At 35.9% G+C, this 16,366-nt stretch overlaps 1 protein-coding gene across 1 annotated transcript in view; it reads left to right on the forward strand.

Moving 5' to 3' along the window:
* The window catches only part of GRIK3 (glutamate ionotropic receptor kainate type subunit 3), a 269,833-nt gene that overhangs the window by 158,514 nt on the left and 94,953 nt on the right, over positions 1-16,366 (forward strand). Inside the window, 2 exon segments of the mRNA XM_072408450.1 lie at positions 3,765-3,938; positions 6,808-6,951. Of these exon segments, the coding sequence (XP_072264551.1) occupies positions 3,765-3,938; positions 6,808-6,951 (318 nt within the window).

Here is a 16,366-nt window from a genome sequence, read left to right on the forward strand (position 1 = left end):
GGGCATTATAACAAAGCCTGTGAAGCAGAGAACCTGCCAGTTCCAATTTTTACAAGACACTGCTAGTAGGCGACACTCTCTCTTTCCATTGAACAAAAGCACCAAAGGGTGATTTCACCAGCAAGGAATTTGCCAAACAGATTAAATGGTCAATTAGAATAAATTCTGCTTCTGTAAAAACAGGGGTTGGGGTAGAATGTAATAAAATATCTGAGCAGTCTGACTAATAGGGGTGCTTATTCTACACTCCTGCATTCTTTAAGTACTGTATGTCTGTGCTTCATTCATGGGCAGATTTAGTATCATAAAAACATTCACTGTCAATGTAATACCAGGGTTTGATTTTTTATAAAATGTATTTGCCACCCCATGACCTTAGGGGCATTAATAGAAGTAAGTTTATGCTGCCGAAACTCAATGTGGCATGACTTTAGTACACTGTCAGCAAGAACAATGAAGGCTTTCCTCTAAGTGTGCTGAAAAATGACAGGTCAGATTTGGTCCTTGTCCCTGCCTTAAGACGTTTGACCAGGGTATCTCCATCATATGCCAACATATCTATTACCCAATTTAGGTTTAAATAAAGGGGGACATTCATGCCTCAGGTATCTTTCCTAGAATAAATAAATAAAAGCTACATTTTAAGCATTATTTACATTTTTGTCTAGCCTTTTGTGTGTAAAATCCCTTTTTTATTTTTACACACATTCTTGTTCAATGAACAGATAAGAAATCTCTATTAGCGGCCATTGGTGAGCGGTGACAGATATATTGCAAGGGTGATGGTTTAATGCAGAATTCCTTGAGGCCTGTGTTCTTAGCTTGTTCTGCATGTGCCTAGGATTCAGTGGTACGAGGCCCTGGGGATCCTAATGAATTGGTCTATTATGTTACACTGAAAGCATCTAAATGCTCCCAAGTCAACACTCAGTACTTTGTGTCAACATTTGGCTCTGTAAAATACAAGTTTTTGCCAAAAACCAAGGTTGCATACAGTTCAGTGAATCAAACACTGGCAGATGGTACTCAACAAATGGCTGTTAAATGACTCCTGGAATACAGGCTTATCCCCTTCTGCCCCCAAAGAAAACTAAAAATATTCATAATAGAAATACAGTAGCTGTAAACATGATATGAAGGACTGACAAAGAGAATATAAGGATCCAGTAGATGCATTGCTATAACACATAATGCTGTGAAGTACAGCCTTTGTATGCATTCACTACATGCAGAACACATATTCTTGTGAACGTATAAAACACACACAAATCTTTATTAAAGGACCCAGTATACAAAAGCTTTCTATTTGTTTATGATGGATAGATCAGACTTTCACTGAATATTCTGTTCCCAGCATGTAAGTTTTACAACTAAACGACTGCTTGACTTAGTGTCATCAGAAGACAGGAGTGTATCCACCTTTTCTGACCTGTTCATTCATATATTTACTATATATACATATTGAATTTGTTTATATGTAATATTTTGCACATTGTACACATTTGTTTGTGTTGAAGCAGAAAAAGTCACAGTCTCCCAAAAGGGTTTTCCATAGTGTAAATTAAAATGAGAGTTAGACCCAACATAAAATTATGGAAGATGCATATACTGGGCTCAACTTTAAATTAATTATCAAATCTTATTAAGGCTTTCAGAGTGGGCAAACTTTTTGAAGTCTCAACACCGTCATATTGGCATCATAGTCCTCCTGTATCACGGTCTCTATTCGTCTGTCATTTGCAACCCCTATTTAATGTACAGCACTGCGTAATATGTTGGCGCTAAATAAATCCTGTTTATTATTAATAATATTAATAATAATAATAATAGTAAAGTAGTAAAAGTCATTCTGGGTGGCTGAAAACACAATTTTGATATTCTCCTACTACTTTTTACAACCGATACAAGTTCTAAAGCAGACTAAGGTTTGTGTTAGATTATTATTCTACCTTGGCTAAAAAGTATCATTTATAAGGCAGGGCTGAAATATATTACTTGTACCTGAAATATCTACAAATTGTTAAATCAGGGATATTAAAAAAAAACTTTGAATATTACAACCTTCTTAGTTGCAATGAGCCTGCTTTAGGGAAATATATAAAAAAATGTTTTTAATACCACTATAAGTGCTGAAAAGGTTAACAGTTTCCTGTCCTTCTCCCAGTCACCAGGTTTCCTGAAAAAGCAGATCTTTCTGTGATTAAACACAATGGCCAGACATCCATCTCAGCCAAAGGATGCATTAAGTTTCATTTCTTTGCGGTACCCTTTCACTTTCTGTCTGGCAAACCCATATAGCAGATTGTATGCCAGTGTTTTGGTTTATTACTATATTTTAATTGCTTTAAATACATCTAGAAGTAATGTAAAAAGCAGATTCAAAAAACAATTTATTGAAATAAAACAAATAAAATTGAAATACTTATTTTTCTCTTTGTTCTCCTACCATATTGTATGTATTATAATGCCGTGCTTAAGATTTACAATTAAACCCTTTTTTTATTTACAATAGTTTAATAGGGCCTTCACAATTCACTAAATGTATTTACAAAATGCATCTAATATATCTATTATATCTAATAATGCAATCCAATATTAAGGCTTCATTCTGATTCGTGCAGTCCAGTGTGATGTTTAATGCATGCATTTTACCACATGTTATGTTAAGGTGTATTTAGAAAGGTTAGAAGGGAAATGGAGCAGCATTTTTACTTCACCTAAATATCATTAATTAATAATTATATTTTTTTTTATTAATATCATAATTTTTCTTAGAGTTTTTGGATTTTCATTTTTCCCTCCTGGCTATTCCCGAGCTCTGACCCTTAACTGAGTGGTTCCCAAACTTTTCCAGTTCAAGGTTTGGACATTTTTTCAAGACACCTCTGGACTCTATTGTGTTCCAGTGTACCTTTACCCACAGCACTGACATACATGTCTCCTTCCATTACAAAAAAGTGACAAAAATAAAAAGCAAATATTAGTGATTAGTTTTAGGTAAAGGTATTTTTGTATACCAATACAAGGGCCTGTACAACGTTCCTGCACCTAACTTACAGATACCTCAGGACAATCACATTGACTGAAGCACTTATTTACGTACCCTAGTGAATACAATTTCAGATGTCACAGATTCTTGCCTCCACATCCTCAGAGCTGGGGACACAACCCAGAACACTGACATAACCACATTTTCCTGCTGCTAGCCAAAGTTTGTGGAAGTGGAGACCATTATTAAAACACATACAAGGACCACTGCTGGGTGACAACCCTACGTGGGATCCATTTTGGGATGCCCTGATTAATCTGCTCTTGTCTTAGTTTTAATGAACAGAGAATGTATAAAAAAATACATTATTATTATGGTAATTAAAGGGATACAAAAACTTTAAATAAATCTTTTAGTTTTATTGGGCCTAAATGTATACCTGACAAGCTTCATGAATTCCATGTTCTAGTCAAAACTAAATGAAAAAAAAAACATTTTAAGTTTTAAGTGGTATAACATTTTATACCAATGCTGTAAAGGCACAACAACATACAGACAGCAAGTCATTATGCAGCTTTACCTACGGATCTTTTTGTGTATCTTTTTGTGTTAAACCAAATCTACCTAGTTAGGTTCTATTGTAGGAAAGAGTCGGTACAAGACGAATGGCCAAGGAGGGCATGGAGTATAAATCCAGTTGTAAGTTTTGAGCGACTGTTTCTTTAATGATGCACTTTAAAGGTACCATAACAAAATGTATTTCTTACAATTTCAGGATCTTTATGCTCTGGACCTGGAGCCATACCGCTATTCCGGAGTGAATCTTACAGGATTCCGGATTTTAAATGTGGAAAACCCATATGTTAGCACTATTGTAGATAAATGGTCAATGGAACGTCTACAAGCACCTCCTAAGCCAGAGACTGGACTACTAGATGGAGTAATGACGGTACGGTCCCAGAGTAATATTCTTCCTTATGCACAATAACTCATAACTAATTTTTGTAGAAGTATTCACAGTGGAACTCCAGATATTACTTTTGTTTTAATTGTAACTGAAATAGGGTTAGATTTGTATAAACCTGTAAAAGTAACTTACATTTGAAAAAAAGGTCAACTATTGGTTTCAAATCTATTGTGAGCAAGATAGTAAATAAATATAAAAAGTAAAAATGTGTAGGTGTGAATTCATAAATGCTGCAATAGACTACTCTAAATTCATAAAAAAAAAACATTTAAACCACTGGCTATATGTTTTACGTAAATGCAATACATTATCCAAAATATAGGGGCAGTCTAGGTTCTATTAGATTGGGTAGCAAATGGCTAGATGATGCTGGATGTCCATCAGCTAGGAAATGAGGCACAACCTATCTGACTTTCCACAGTTTCTAATATACATTGGGCCTTATTTATTAAAGCTCTCTAAGACTGGAGAAGTTAGACTATAATAGGAGAACCTGGGTGATCCAGCAAACCTGGAAGGGATTTCTTAAAAAACATTTTCTTTTAGTTGGCAAATGTTTTCAGTCCTGGCCCAGATCTATTCCTGGTTAGCTAGATCACCCAGGTTCTCCCATGATAGTCTATGTTCTCCATTTCAGAGAGCTTTATTAAATCAGATCTATTGCAAGAAACAGTCTGTGTGCAGTGAAATAAGAGTAGGGGTAGAGGAAGAAAGGCTATACAAGTGTGCGAAATTGAAAGGAAGGTTGAATTTCAGCAGTTTGGAAGGTCGGCAGCAGAGCCAGCTCCAGCATCTCTGTCCATGACAGGTTTTCTTAATCATTATCATACAAAACAATAAATCTTGAGTACTGTGAAAATAGAGCTGATTTATAAAAGCAAAAGTAATAGCTGTGTGTGTTTGAACAGTTGTGTTTTGACTGGTTGTTTCAAATTTAAAAAACATGTTTTGTATATATCTTCCATCACTCCTATCCTTTTTTTGGCTTTTTCTATTTCCATTGTGGTTTATCTCCTCTCATACAGGCTCTCTATCACCTTTCTCTGTTAGTTTATGACCTTATTATTTTTTTTTAAACTTTCTGTTTGCTGCTGGGAGAATTTCGAACATGTAATTTTCCTTGTGTAGCCTGTGGTTGTATCATTGCAAGGATTGGGTTACGCCTCACTCACTTACAACCTCTTCAGAGTCCAGATGCCACTAGCCTCCAGTGCTGTTTATCATCTGCTATAACAGTAAGGAGGACACAAACACACATAGAGGATGATACATTGGCAGCCTCAATGGTTCCAGGTCATTGGGCCAATGTGCTAAGGCAATTCTGGAGTGAGTTCAGCAATGGTACTCACACTGATGCTAAGTGCCAATACATTTTTGTAGTATTTCTTTCAACAGTTAAAACTTTTTCTGAAGAGAGCAATCTCTCATCAGAAAATCTCAAAAAATTATTATCCTCGAAAAGAAAGGGATGTTTTAAAGCACTCTGAAGATATTACAAAAATCATTTAATTAAACCCACATAGTGTACTAAAATATAGTACTAGGCACATAATCAACTAATGTTAGTGTCTGGCAAAGTATTCAATCACATTTCAATTATCACATGAATTATCAGGAAACTGTAAAAAATTAAATAAACCCCATACATTATTGTTTTGGGAAATAAGCCTTTTGGTTCTAGTTTTAGGTTTGCCATGTTTTCAAACAGATAAATAGCTCTAATCAATAGAAGCTTGAAAAATGAAGATAAGACTACTTTGCAATTACTGGTATTCAAAGTTCTTTTTAAATATTAAAAGCACAAAGCAAACAAATTAACTACGAGGAGCTGATTTCACAAAGTTCTTCCTGGCAGATAATTAGCTGTTGGTTAGTACTATCAGGTATCATATACAAAAATTTACTGTCCAAACCTATTGTGCCTCTTTGCCACAAACCAGTAGCATTTTTTTAAATAGGCCAAGGCTAGGTTCACACTGACTTTAATTTAAACAGTTACATGCCCGTACAGAGAGTTTTTAGGCCTTTTATAGAGACATTTTAAACCAAAATATATGGCAGAGTACTGTTAGGATAAGGGAAAATGTATCATAAATGCCCCCAAAATTACCAAAAAATGCACAACAATGCCTAAAAATGTCCAATATATATTAGTGTCTGTGTTTGGAGTGTTTATAGATGTTTTAAGTGTTTTAAGCATTTGGAAAGCTTTTTAGCATGTTTGGGTGTTATAACAGCTTTCAAATGCTGCTGTCCATCTAGAAAACACTTTGGTGTGGACTGACCCATTGAAATTGAACCGGTACTTCAAACATCAGTGTTTAAATACTGGGAAAACAGTCCATGTGGACTTAGCCTAAGACAAACAATGGACAAAACTTTAACAGTATTGATTTTATAAGCTCATATTGGTTAGTAAGTAGCAGTAAAAGTGAAGGAATATTTAATACCTATCACACGTATATCAATATATAAATTTTAAACCTTGGCAATTTGTATGGAGTTGTCTTTACCCCTTTGCAGCTCCAAAAGTCTCTACTCTTTGGCAAGGTTTGTGAGGTTTAAAGTTTGATGTTTGACAAAATTCCTTAGACTTATCAAAAAAAAGTTCAGTAGGTCAGGGTCTTGTGAGGCCCTTTCAAGTTTCTCCATACAAATTTATCAAACTTTGTCTTTTTGCACCTGTTTTTTTGCACTAATACACTCTTTCACTGGTAGAAGAAAAGTGCCAACCTCAAACTCTTGTCACAAGAAATAAAAGCAATTGATAATCCATTTTTTTTTGTTATAGCATTTAGGTTACTTTTGTACATTTTTTTCTCAATTCCAATGCTGTTGCCCTTTATTTTAGACAGATGCTGCTCTGACATACGATGCAGTCCATATTGTGTCTGTTTGCTACCAGAGGGCCCCTCAGATGACAGTCAACTCATTGCAGTGTCATCGACATAAAGCTTGGAGGTTTGGAAATCGCTTCATGAACTTTATCAAGGAGGTAGGTTAAAAAGCAGTAATATTACACCTAAATAATATAGATCAAATAGAGGAATTTTGCTATTCCAGATTTTGCCGAAACATCTAAGCATGCAAATGGGTTCGCCAAACCCAACAACCAAAATAAATAGTTAAGTCCATATGGTACCCACAACAGCATATGTTTTCTTGTTGGTGCTGCAGGATATATACTTGCTAATGTGCAGTGGACAGTTTGTTGTTTTCAGGCTTCACATAAGTAGGGAATTAGTAGGGTTTTGTAGGGTTCATACCGACCTATAGTATCAATAGGATAAGTGTTACATTGACATGCTGAATATATATTTTTTTCATGCAAGTCCCTAGCTGTTAGAATAATGCAGGCAATGGACCTAATTTATTAAAGCTCTTCAAGGTTGGAATGGATACCTTTTCTTCAGTTAAGCTGGGTGATCCAGCAAACCTGGAATGGATCTGGGCCAAGATTCAAAACATTTGCTACCAAAAAGGAGGTAACCCATTCCAGGTCACCCAGGATCACCCATCTTCACTGATAAAATTGTATCCTCCTCAGCTTTGGAGACCTTTAATAAATCAGGCCTATTGTGTTCTCATATAGGCATGCTTGGTGTTTATCCAGAAACTGCAGTAGGACTTGAGGGGACAATGTATTCCTTTCTATATTTGGGGTACACTAACATTGATCTACAACTTTAGCTAAAGTCCCCCACACAACTAAATACATTATTAGTTATAGTACATCTCTAGTTGCTAGGGAGTTTTGGATTAAATGCTTGAGAATGACACAGCCTTGCTAGAGTACAAAACCAGGATGATGACAGCTATGTGGTATATGTACCCTTGCTCTGTGATTGAACAGTGAAGAGTGGCAACAAAAAAATATGAATCATCAGCACATTTGAATGTGCTGCACCTCCCCCTTCCTGTACAACGGCGACTTTTGGGTGTTGCAAAAGGCTGAAATTAAGTTACATTTATCAAATGTAACTTTGTAAATGTACAAAGTGTTTAGTTTTAGATTAGATAAATTTAGATAAATATATGAATATTATAGAGATTAAAAGATATCATGTTGAATAGTTTATAAAGTAGTATACTTATGGGAAGTGTACAAGTAGGATATTAATAATTATAAACTGCATTGTAACCAACCCATTCCTTCAATGCTTTTACTTGCAAACCTTGCTGAGGATATATACTAAAGAATGCAACTTTTAGATCTGCTATCCAGAAAGTTTCAAAACCTAAAAGGCAGATATGTAATTCACTTACATTTTCTGTAGAAATGTCACACACTCATAATCACCAAGTATTTTTTTAAAAAACAGCAATTGAGTGGTGCTCACAAAACAACTTGGTAAGGGGCAAGAGCATTACAAGTACCTTTTTAAATATAAAATTATATGTTTTAGGCTTAGGAACATGTTTGTAAAAGGTCAGAATATTTTTTTCTTGGTAATAATTATGTTTTCAGTCTTGCCTGTTTGTAATTCTGGAAAATACATCAGTTCTAAAAGACTATCCGTCTACCAGCACATATTTCTCAAAGTGTTGCTCATGTTTATTTTATCTTAAAACTCCTAATCAATTAATAAAAGTTAAATATATATAAAGAACATTCATCAACTTTAGAGTCTCTATGTATTTGTCCCTTACCAAGTTGTTATCCCCTCAAACGTTCCCTGTTAGAATTCAATTACTGCCCATGAAACACATGAACCCGGTGGATTCCCATTAGAGTCCAAATCCCTGTTTTATAAATAGAGCACTAAGTAACATTAGGGTGGATTTATCAGAGAAGTTTGGTATTAGTCTACAATGGGAAATTCATAAACGTGGTAGTGATCACATATTCCCCATTACTCTTTCTAGGGAGCATTTGCCCAATTTGTTTCCATTACTTGCTACACAATACTTTAACATTAGTATTTGCTGTATCAGTTTTCTCTAAACGTAAAAAATGAAGACACTTTTTTCTAAAATATGTCAAGCTGTGGAAAAACATTAAAATACTTTGTAATCGTACCCCTAAACATTTCATATTATGCAAATATTTCTTTATCCTTAAAGTTAAAAGCATTTTGGATAATTGATCCCTTACCTGTAAGTTCTTCCATAAGAAAGAAATAACTTCAGGCAAGTATTTAATATTTACCAGCCAAAGCTTTGGGAATTCAAGAAATTTTGAGAACAGGTACAATTGGGGGGGAGTGCAGATTAAAATGCATTTTCCAATATACAGCAATCTGATATAATGATAAGTATTTGCATCTCAAAAACTGAGGTTTCCATATTAAATGAACTCATAAAGCAAGAGTGTCCTCTAGGGGCTGATAATATAGTTTAACAGAATGGTGTCTGAGATCCTTTTTTGTATTCAAAGTTGCATTCAGCGCATTCGTCTGCACCTTGATGAGTTTTAAGAAGATATTGAAATTTTGAAAGCAGCATAAGAACATCAGCTGCTTGTATAACTAGGTCTGTGCTTCTTTTTTTTTTTTTTTTTTTTTTGAGAAAAACTTCAGGAAAAACATCTTTGGATCTTGCTTGAAAAGAATCTGTCATTTATTTCTGTTTTTTTAGGTCTCTCAGTAAATGTGTAAACAATATTGTCAATATATTTCAATATTTTATCAAGTATTGGTAGTAATTGGTGTAGTGACTATCATTTGTTGTAAGCGAAACTGTATTTTAAAGTTACAAGTTTATAAATCAATGTTAGTTTTAAATATTGATAGTTATTGATAGTAATGATAGTTTTAAATATACAATCTTAGTTTAACAAAAAATTTTTTACAACAGGGTGCATCTATGCACTAAAGGCTCTATTTATAAAATAGGGAGAAAGGCATTCCCACAAACATTCCCTCCTTGGAATTTTCTGGGTCCATGTGTTTCAATGACAGTAATTGACTCTAACTATATTACTAACTGGGTGGCCTTACAATCCAAAGTCTCTCTCATAGTCATATGCCATTATTAGCGTTTAAGGTTTACATTTTTAAGGGGGCCTTTTTTTGGGGGGGCGGGTGGAAGGAAACCTGCATAAACATAGGGAGGTCATACAAACACCATACAGATATGTGTCCTGGCCAGACCCAGGACCCTAATGATACAAAGGAAAGTGCGCCATGCCACAATTTTACAGGAACAGTTAGACAGGGCCGATCTGCATTTTTGTTGTATCTGTATTTGTTTTTGCTGTGGTTGTGTACCTAACTTATATGCAGGTAGAATTTTAGACAGGGTTTCATGAAAAGCTAATAGTTAATTACACCTCGGTTTATCAGGTTGTACTTCTTGTATTTTATAATTTTTTATTAGCCCACTTTTAATAAATGATGTACCACTCTGCCCTCAGATCATCTGTCTAGCAGCCTGCAGCATCCTCTGCTTCCCTTTAGCTGTGCAAAGGTGTGCCTTATTTTAGCATCGCCTGCACTTTCTCTGAGGCTGTGCTCAGGTAAAGGGTATTTTAGGAAATGCGAGCAGCCAATGAGCAGAGTAGCTCCTGGTTCCAAACTTGTCCTGCTATTGGCTGCTAGCTGTATTTATACTTCCATTACTCCATGCTCTAGTTGCTGGATCCTCAGCCTTGATACTTGTGGGATGCTCAGTCACACGCTGCCATTTTGTGACATTTTGGGTTTCTGACCTGTGCTTGTACTTGGATTACTCTTGTCTGCTGCTTGCCCTGACCTGTGCCTGTGCCTGGATTACACTTAACTGCCACTCGCTCTGTCTATCAGTCTGCCTGGACTGTACCTCCTACTGTCGTCTAACTGAGTACCTGATCTGCACTGTTCCTACACTGGAGCCTTTTGTCCCACTCGCCCCTGCTGATGAGAGCCCAGGGGCCACGACCTGGTGTTCTACCAGCAGCAAAGTAGTTCGGTGGCCATTAGGGTCACCGGCCCATCTCTGGTGAAGACCGGGAGAGACTTAGACTCTGCACCCCAGGCAATCCCGCGTCGCCTGCCAGGGGGTGCAGCCCTAACATCCGTATTTATAGCTCATCTTTCAGATGACCCTAGTCCCCTCCCACACCTTTTCTCACGCCTCTCTCTAACTGGTTGCTGTCATAAAAAAATTCTAAAGTCCATTTTTTATCATTTAAGGCTATAGTAATGTAAAGCTCCAGGCATAGATCTTGTCCTTTCCACACTCCTCTTCTGGTTGGGTCTTTGCCCGGAGACAGCATTGTTTTTTCATACAAATGTGTTTACTGTTTTGTTTTTTTTTATACTAAATCTCATCTCAACCTGGAATTAGCTTGGACATGATCCACAAGATCAACTCTTCATCACCACTCCCTTGTTCAGCAGAGGGGTCCTTTTTGGCAAAAGAATAGGTCCAGTATGGTTGGAAGACACTTCTGTAAAGAAAGACACATGCAGTATCAGAACTATTATTTATTATTATTCAAAGCTTTGCAGCCACTTTACCTTTAACTAGGCACAGAATGATAATGATGAGAATGATCAGGTACCTGCCCTTGACAGACAGAAGTGTGTCATACTTAAACTGTTTCTTTGACAGAACCAGATGATCAGCAAATTCAGGCAGGTAAACAATTTTCCTGTATGCATTTCATCTGTGCATTTAACTATGTATCTAGAGCAGTGTTACTTGGTGTTACAAGGGGTTCCTCTACCTTTTTACTTTAGAGGAACCCCTTGAAATGATTTTCACGACTTTAGGGAACCCCTGGTATAATTACTATATCCACATCTCACAATACATTTTTTTTGATGGTCAATTTGAATAATGCCTCCTACATTTGTTGACTATTGAGACGAATTTCACTATTACAGATAGCCGAAAAGATCATTGGTAACAAAAGTAACTGACTTGAGAGGTTCAAATTGCCCATGGCTCAAGGAACCCCTAGCAACCTGAGGACTCAGGAGGAACCCTGGTTGAGAAACACTGATCCAGAATTTAGTTTTAAACATTTTCCCCTAAATTTTAGTTACTTCTACCCATTCCTCTGAGAGGACAGGTATGTGAACAACTGGATATAGGGAATGCTAGGGAAGGGCATGGTATCTATACAAAAGACAGAGATATCCAGTTTTATTAGGATAAATTACCTAAAACAGCCTCAAAAATTAAGATTATCAACTTTCTTAACTGCAGGATTTTAAAAAGTGTTCCAATGGGAGGTACATTATTTACAAGGTTCTATTTATGCATTTGCACTATGGTCTTACAGTGCAGCTTTAGAAAGAACACAAAAGAATTGTTCCATTATGCAGGGAGTAGGACACAGTGATTATAATCAGTAAATGTGTTGGGCTATAGTAACAGGTTAAGTCCTATTCTTGCACAGCATTTAACATTCTTGCTTTTAAATTAATTCCCCTTTTCTCACTACATTTGCATAAGCCAGGCATAGACACTCAGAAAATGGCCATTTCTAGCTGCCGAACGCTTTGGTTATAAAGAGGCCACAAGTGCTACCTGTGGAGAAAACAGCTACTTAATGCTAAAAATAGCCATGTGGTGCATTGCAATGGTAGATTTTTATGCAAACTTTCCCCATTAAGAAACAGAAAATGATACTTTGCTAGCAAGACACTGTTTAAGTGCATGTAGGAGTGTAATATTTTAATGATGTCATTTATCCTTTCCTAAAATACTGCAAGAGAGTAATATGCTTATAGCCTAGTTGTGGCATTGGCTTGTAGTGCATGCTGCGATTTAAGGAACATTTGGTAGCAGGCAGATAATGCTTGGTATTCCAGCAACACCAATAATTTTAAAGAAATTACATTTTTCAGGGCTGTGTAATGCAGTGTTTAGTTTGGTTATATTTGTTTTAATGTAAATAGTGCAAAACTCCATATATTTACCTGTCTTTTTTATTTTTAAAAGAGATGTGCCATGTGTTCACAAATGTCTGTAACAAATTAGATCTAGACATGGGTCCATGTGCAAGAGATTGGTTCATACAGGTTAACATTGAACATTTACATATCCTATAATACACATGCTTAGGGGACGCCTTAATGCTTCAATTAAATAAAAAGTGTAGTTCCTTTAAAATTTCAACCAGGTTTTTCCAGGCATGCGGTGGCCAAAAAAAGGAGGGGGTAGGCAGCATGTTTCCCTCCAAAAGGATGTGGGGGTTTGTTGGGAGGGCTTTTGGTAGAATTTTTATTAAGCCTTCTAGATATGGGATAAGGTCCCTCTTAACCATTGCCACAACAACACCGTGAACAAAGTCACTTACAGAAAAAAACAATACTTATCTATCCAACTTGACTAATCTGTCTGTTGCAGGTATAGTGGATTCTGCGGAAATCTAACAAAGCTAGTGCAATGGGTTAGCATTGTCGCTCATCATGATTAGCAGGGATTTATAATAATGGAAGACGTAATTAATGGTATAGCACCACATCATTTTGGGGGTCTGAATTGGTGGAGGGCCTGTCCTTTACCATTTTTATAAATTCCCAATTTTATGTAATGGTATGGGGCCTGGTATGAACAAAAGGAGCCAATAGGGGAATTCCATACTTTTTTTTCAAAAAAAAAATATTTGCTATGGATGGGGCAACAGGTAAAAGTGATCAATGTGCAAAAAGATCAAAGGTCTAGCAATCAGAATTATAGTGCAGTCTATTGGTAGTCATATCTGAGTTTTTTGTTTTTGCTTTTTTTTCACAGTCCATTGACAGGTAAAGTACAGCTCAGCCATATTCAGCCAATTTACTATGACAGATGTCACCTTCTGGTAGACATATTGACTGAGTATTATATTTGTCCTATACTGGTATTTTCTTTGGAATTATATTGTGTTTGTGTGCATTAAAATAAATTAAATGTTTGTTTTAATGAAACTACAGGTTTGATAAACTGTTTTGGAAATATTGTGCAGCATACAAATTTGCAACTATAATGTTTTTTCCAGGACCACTGTTTTATGAAATTATTAGCAAGTTGTAGATAACATTCTGCATTTTAACATGTATGCAAAAATAAAAAAAATGCAGCAAAAAGGATTTCTTCATTCATAATAACCATTCATTATATTGTTGAATGTTTAATTAATTTAATTAAATGAATAGTAAATTCCTTCCTTGCACTGTTTTGTGTTCTTCCAATACTGTAGTTACTGCTCCAGTTTTTGTGTGTACTTCCTTCAGTTATATTGTACTTTCTCTGGTCTTATGCCAGGAAGTTGTCAGAAACAGAAGAAAGGAAGAGTGTAAATAATTTGTTAGACTCTATTCTTTTTGCAAATGCCTGGGAGCATCTTCTCTGCTTGGTGCTGCAGCCTGAGACTGCTTGCTGCATGACAGCTTATCAGAGCTCCCTTTGCCCTTATAAAACATGATGATGCCACTATATTAACGTGAACACATCCTTATAAAATTCCTGTAAATGGCAGAAGTAGCAGAAGTAAATCTTCCTTCCTAGTAGCAAATGTTTAGGGTTTCTAAGAACTTACTGCAAAACCATTGCTATTAAAATCTTTATTCCATGATCAGGAAAGATGGCAAGGTAAACATATTCCCGATTAATAAATGATACAATGATAAAGCAAAACGTCAGTGTATGTAAAGCACTAAAGCATACTCTAGTGTATGTATGTCAATGCTTATTGTGTAAACAGACCAAGATATGGTTTGTAGGAAAGGAAACACATTCTGGAATATCAAGGGAAATGAATAAATGTACAGAGAAGCAGCTTTTTTATTGGCATCTTCCAAGGTAAAAAACTTTAGCCCTAAATGTGCAGAATGGTTAGAATCTCTAGATATGTCATGTATAATTATTTTTCAATTTCTGATACTGGATATTGGAGGAAGTGTTATTACGGAGATTGGCAGAGGCTGGTGGGATAGGTGTGGCCATGGCGACCATGGTTCATAGGACGTTTGTTAAATGACAATGAGTTTGAAAGTACAGCAATTTAGCCATGGCTTGTAGTTATTTTCTAAGTAATAGTAAATGTTAACAGAATAGTGTTTACTCTGAAAACCTAGTCATGTGCAAAACAATATATATACCTCCTGTGGGATGCATTTTTTAACTTCTAATTGACAAAATTTGCTGCTGTAGATGTTGAAACTATCTAGGTCTCATTATTACAATTTATGAAGCTATCAGGTCTTATTATTACATTTTAAAAAACTGCTATTATCAGTGGGTGCAAAAAAATAGTGTTAGCATGGTAATGTTTTGCTAACTTTTAATAAATACTGTGGAAGGAGGTTTTGTTCTTCAAAATTGTCAATAATGTCTTCATGTTGTTTTATTAGGTACCATGGGGAAAGAATAAAACTGCTGTCCAGGGCTCAGTTAGAGAAATGTCCCCTAATTTCCTATCCTAGGGACAACCTTTCTATAAAAAGGAAACTCTTTAACATTATGTAGGCCTTCTTTTGTTCATCAGCTGTTTATTATTGACTGTTTTCATGTTGCAGATTTTCTTTACTTCCTGTTTTTTAAAGGGTTGTTTCTAAGACATAAAGTGAGGTAAAATTTCTGCAATGTGGAAAGACATGATAGGGGTTCTAGCCATTATTTTATCGGAAAAAGTTTGGGCTATAGATGCACTTTGATTGGAAATCATTTTATTTTAGCTGCTTTATTAGTTTTAGGTTTCTGCAGGCACAACATCATTTTCTGACTGAAGTCTCAGCCAATATTGCACAGCCAACTATAAGGAAACAATTCAATCACAACTCACCCTTCAATCATTGCAATGTCACAATTCACAACTCTGCTGTGCCAAGAAGAAGCATAGGCATCACTAGTACTGGCCACCTGGAGCATATGCCCTAGGCCCATTATTAAATATTACAAAGCCAAGTCTTAGATTCCTCCTAGATTCAGATGATAGCTATTTTAGCTTACAGAGGGGAACAGAGGTATTTTTGAATATTTCACATACTGCTGACCTATGTATTGTACACAACAAAACCTTACACTTTAATTTACATACTACTGACTACAGAAATTTAATGATACTATTATTGAGTCTTGCACACTACTGACCCCTATACAATGGGTTACATACTCCTCACCCCTGCACCCCTGACTTTTATAGTGTGCATTACACACTATGATCTGTGCACTCTGCATTTCATGCCCCTCTACGTTACATAAGACTGTGCTCTGATCTTTGCATTACCTTCTCCTGTCCCCTGCATTCTATCTTACACAGTATCAACCGCTCTGTTTCTTACTCCTGAGCCCTGAGCTCTGCATTTTACACGACTGACCCCTGCACTGTGTTAAACACTACTGCCTTCTTAACTCTTTGCATTAAATATTAGATAGCCCCTCATACTATATTTTTCATTCAAGTGCAATGATTAATTTTTTACCCCTGTTTGTGTTAGAGTACTATTAGAAAGCTGAAGGCTTATGTAAGATTTAACATGATTGCTTTTACTGATGAG

This window comes from Pyxicephalus adspersus, chromosome 1, assembly GCF_032062135.1.
Source record: "Pyxicephalus adspersus chromosome 1, UCB_Pads_2.0, whole genome shotgun sequence".
NCBI lineage: Eukaryota > Metazoa > Chordata > Amphibia > Anura > Pyxicephalidae > Pyxicephalus > Pyxicephalus adspersus.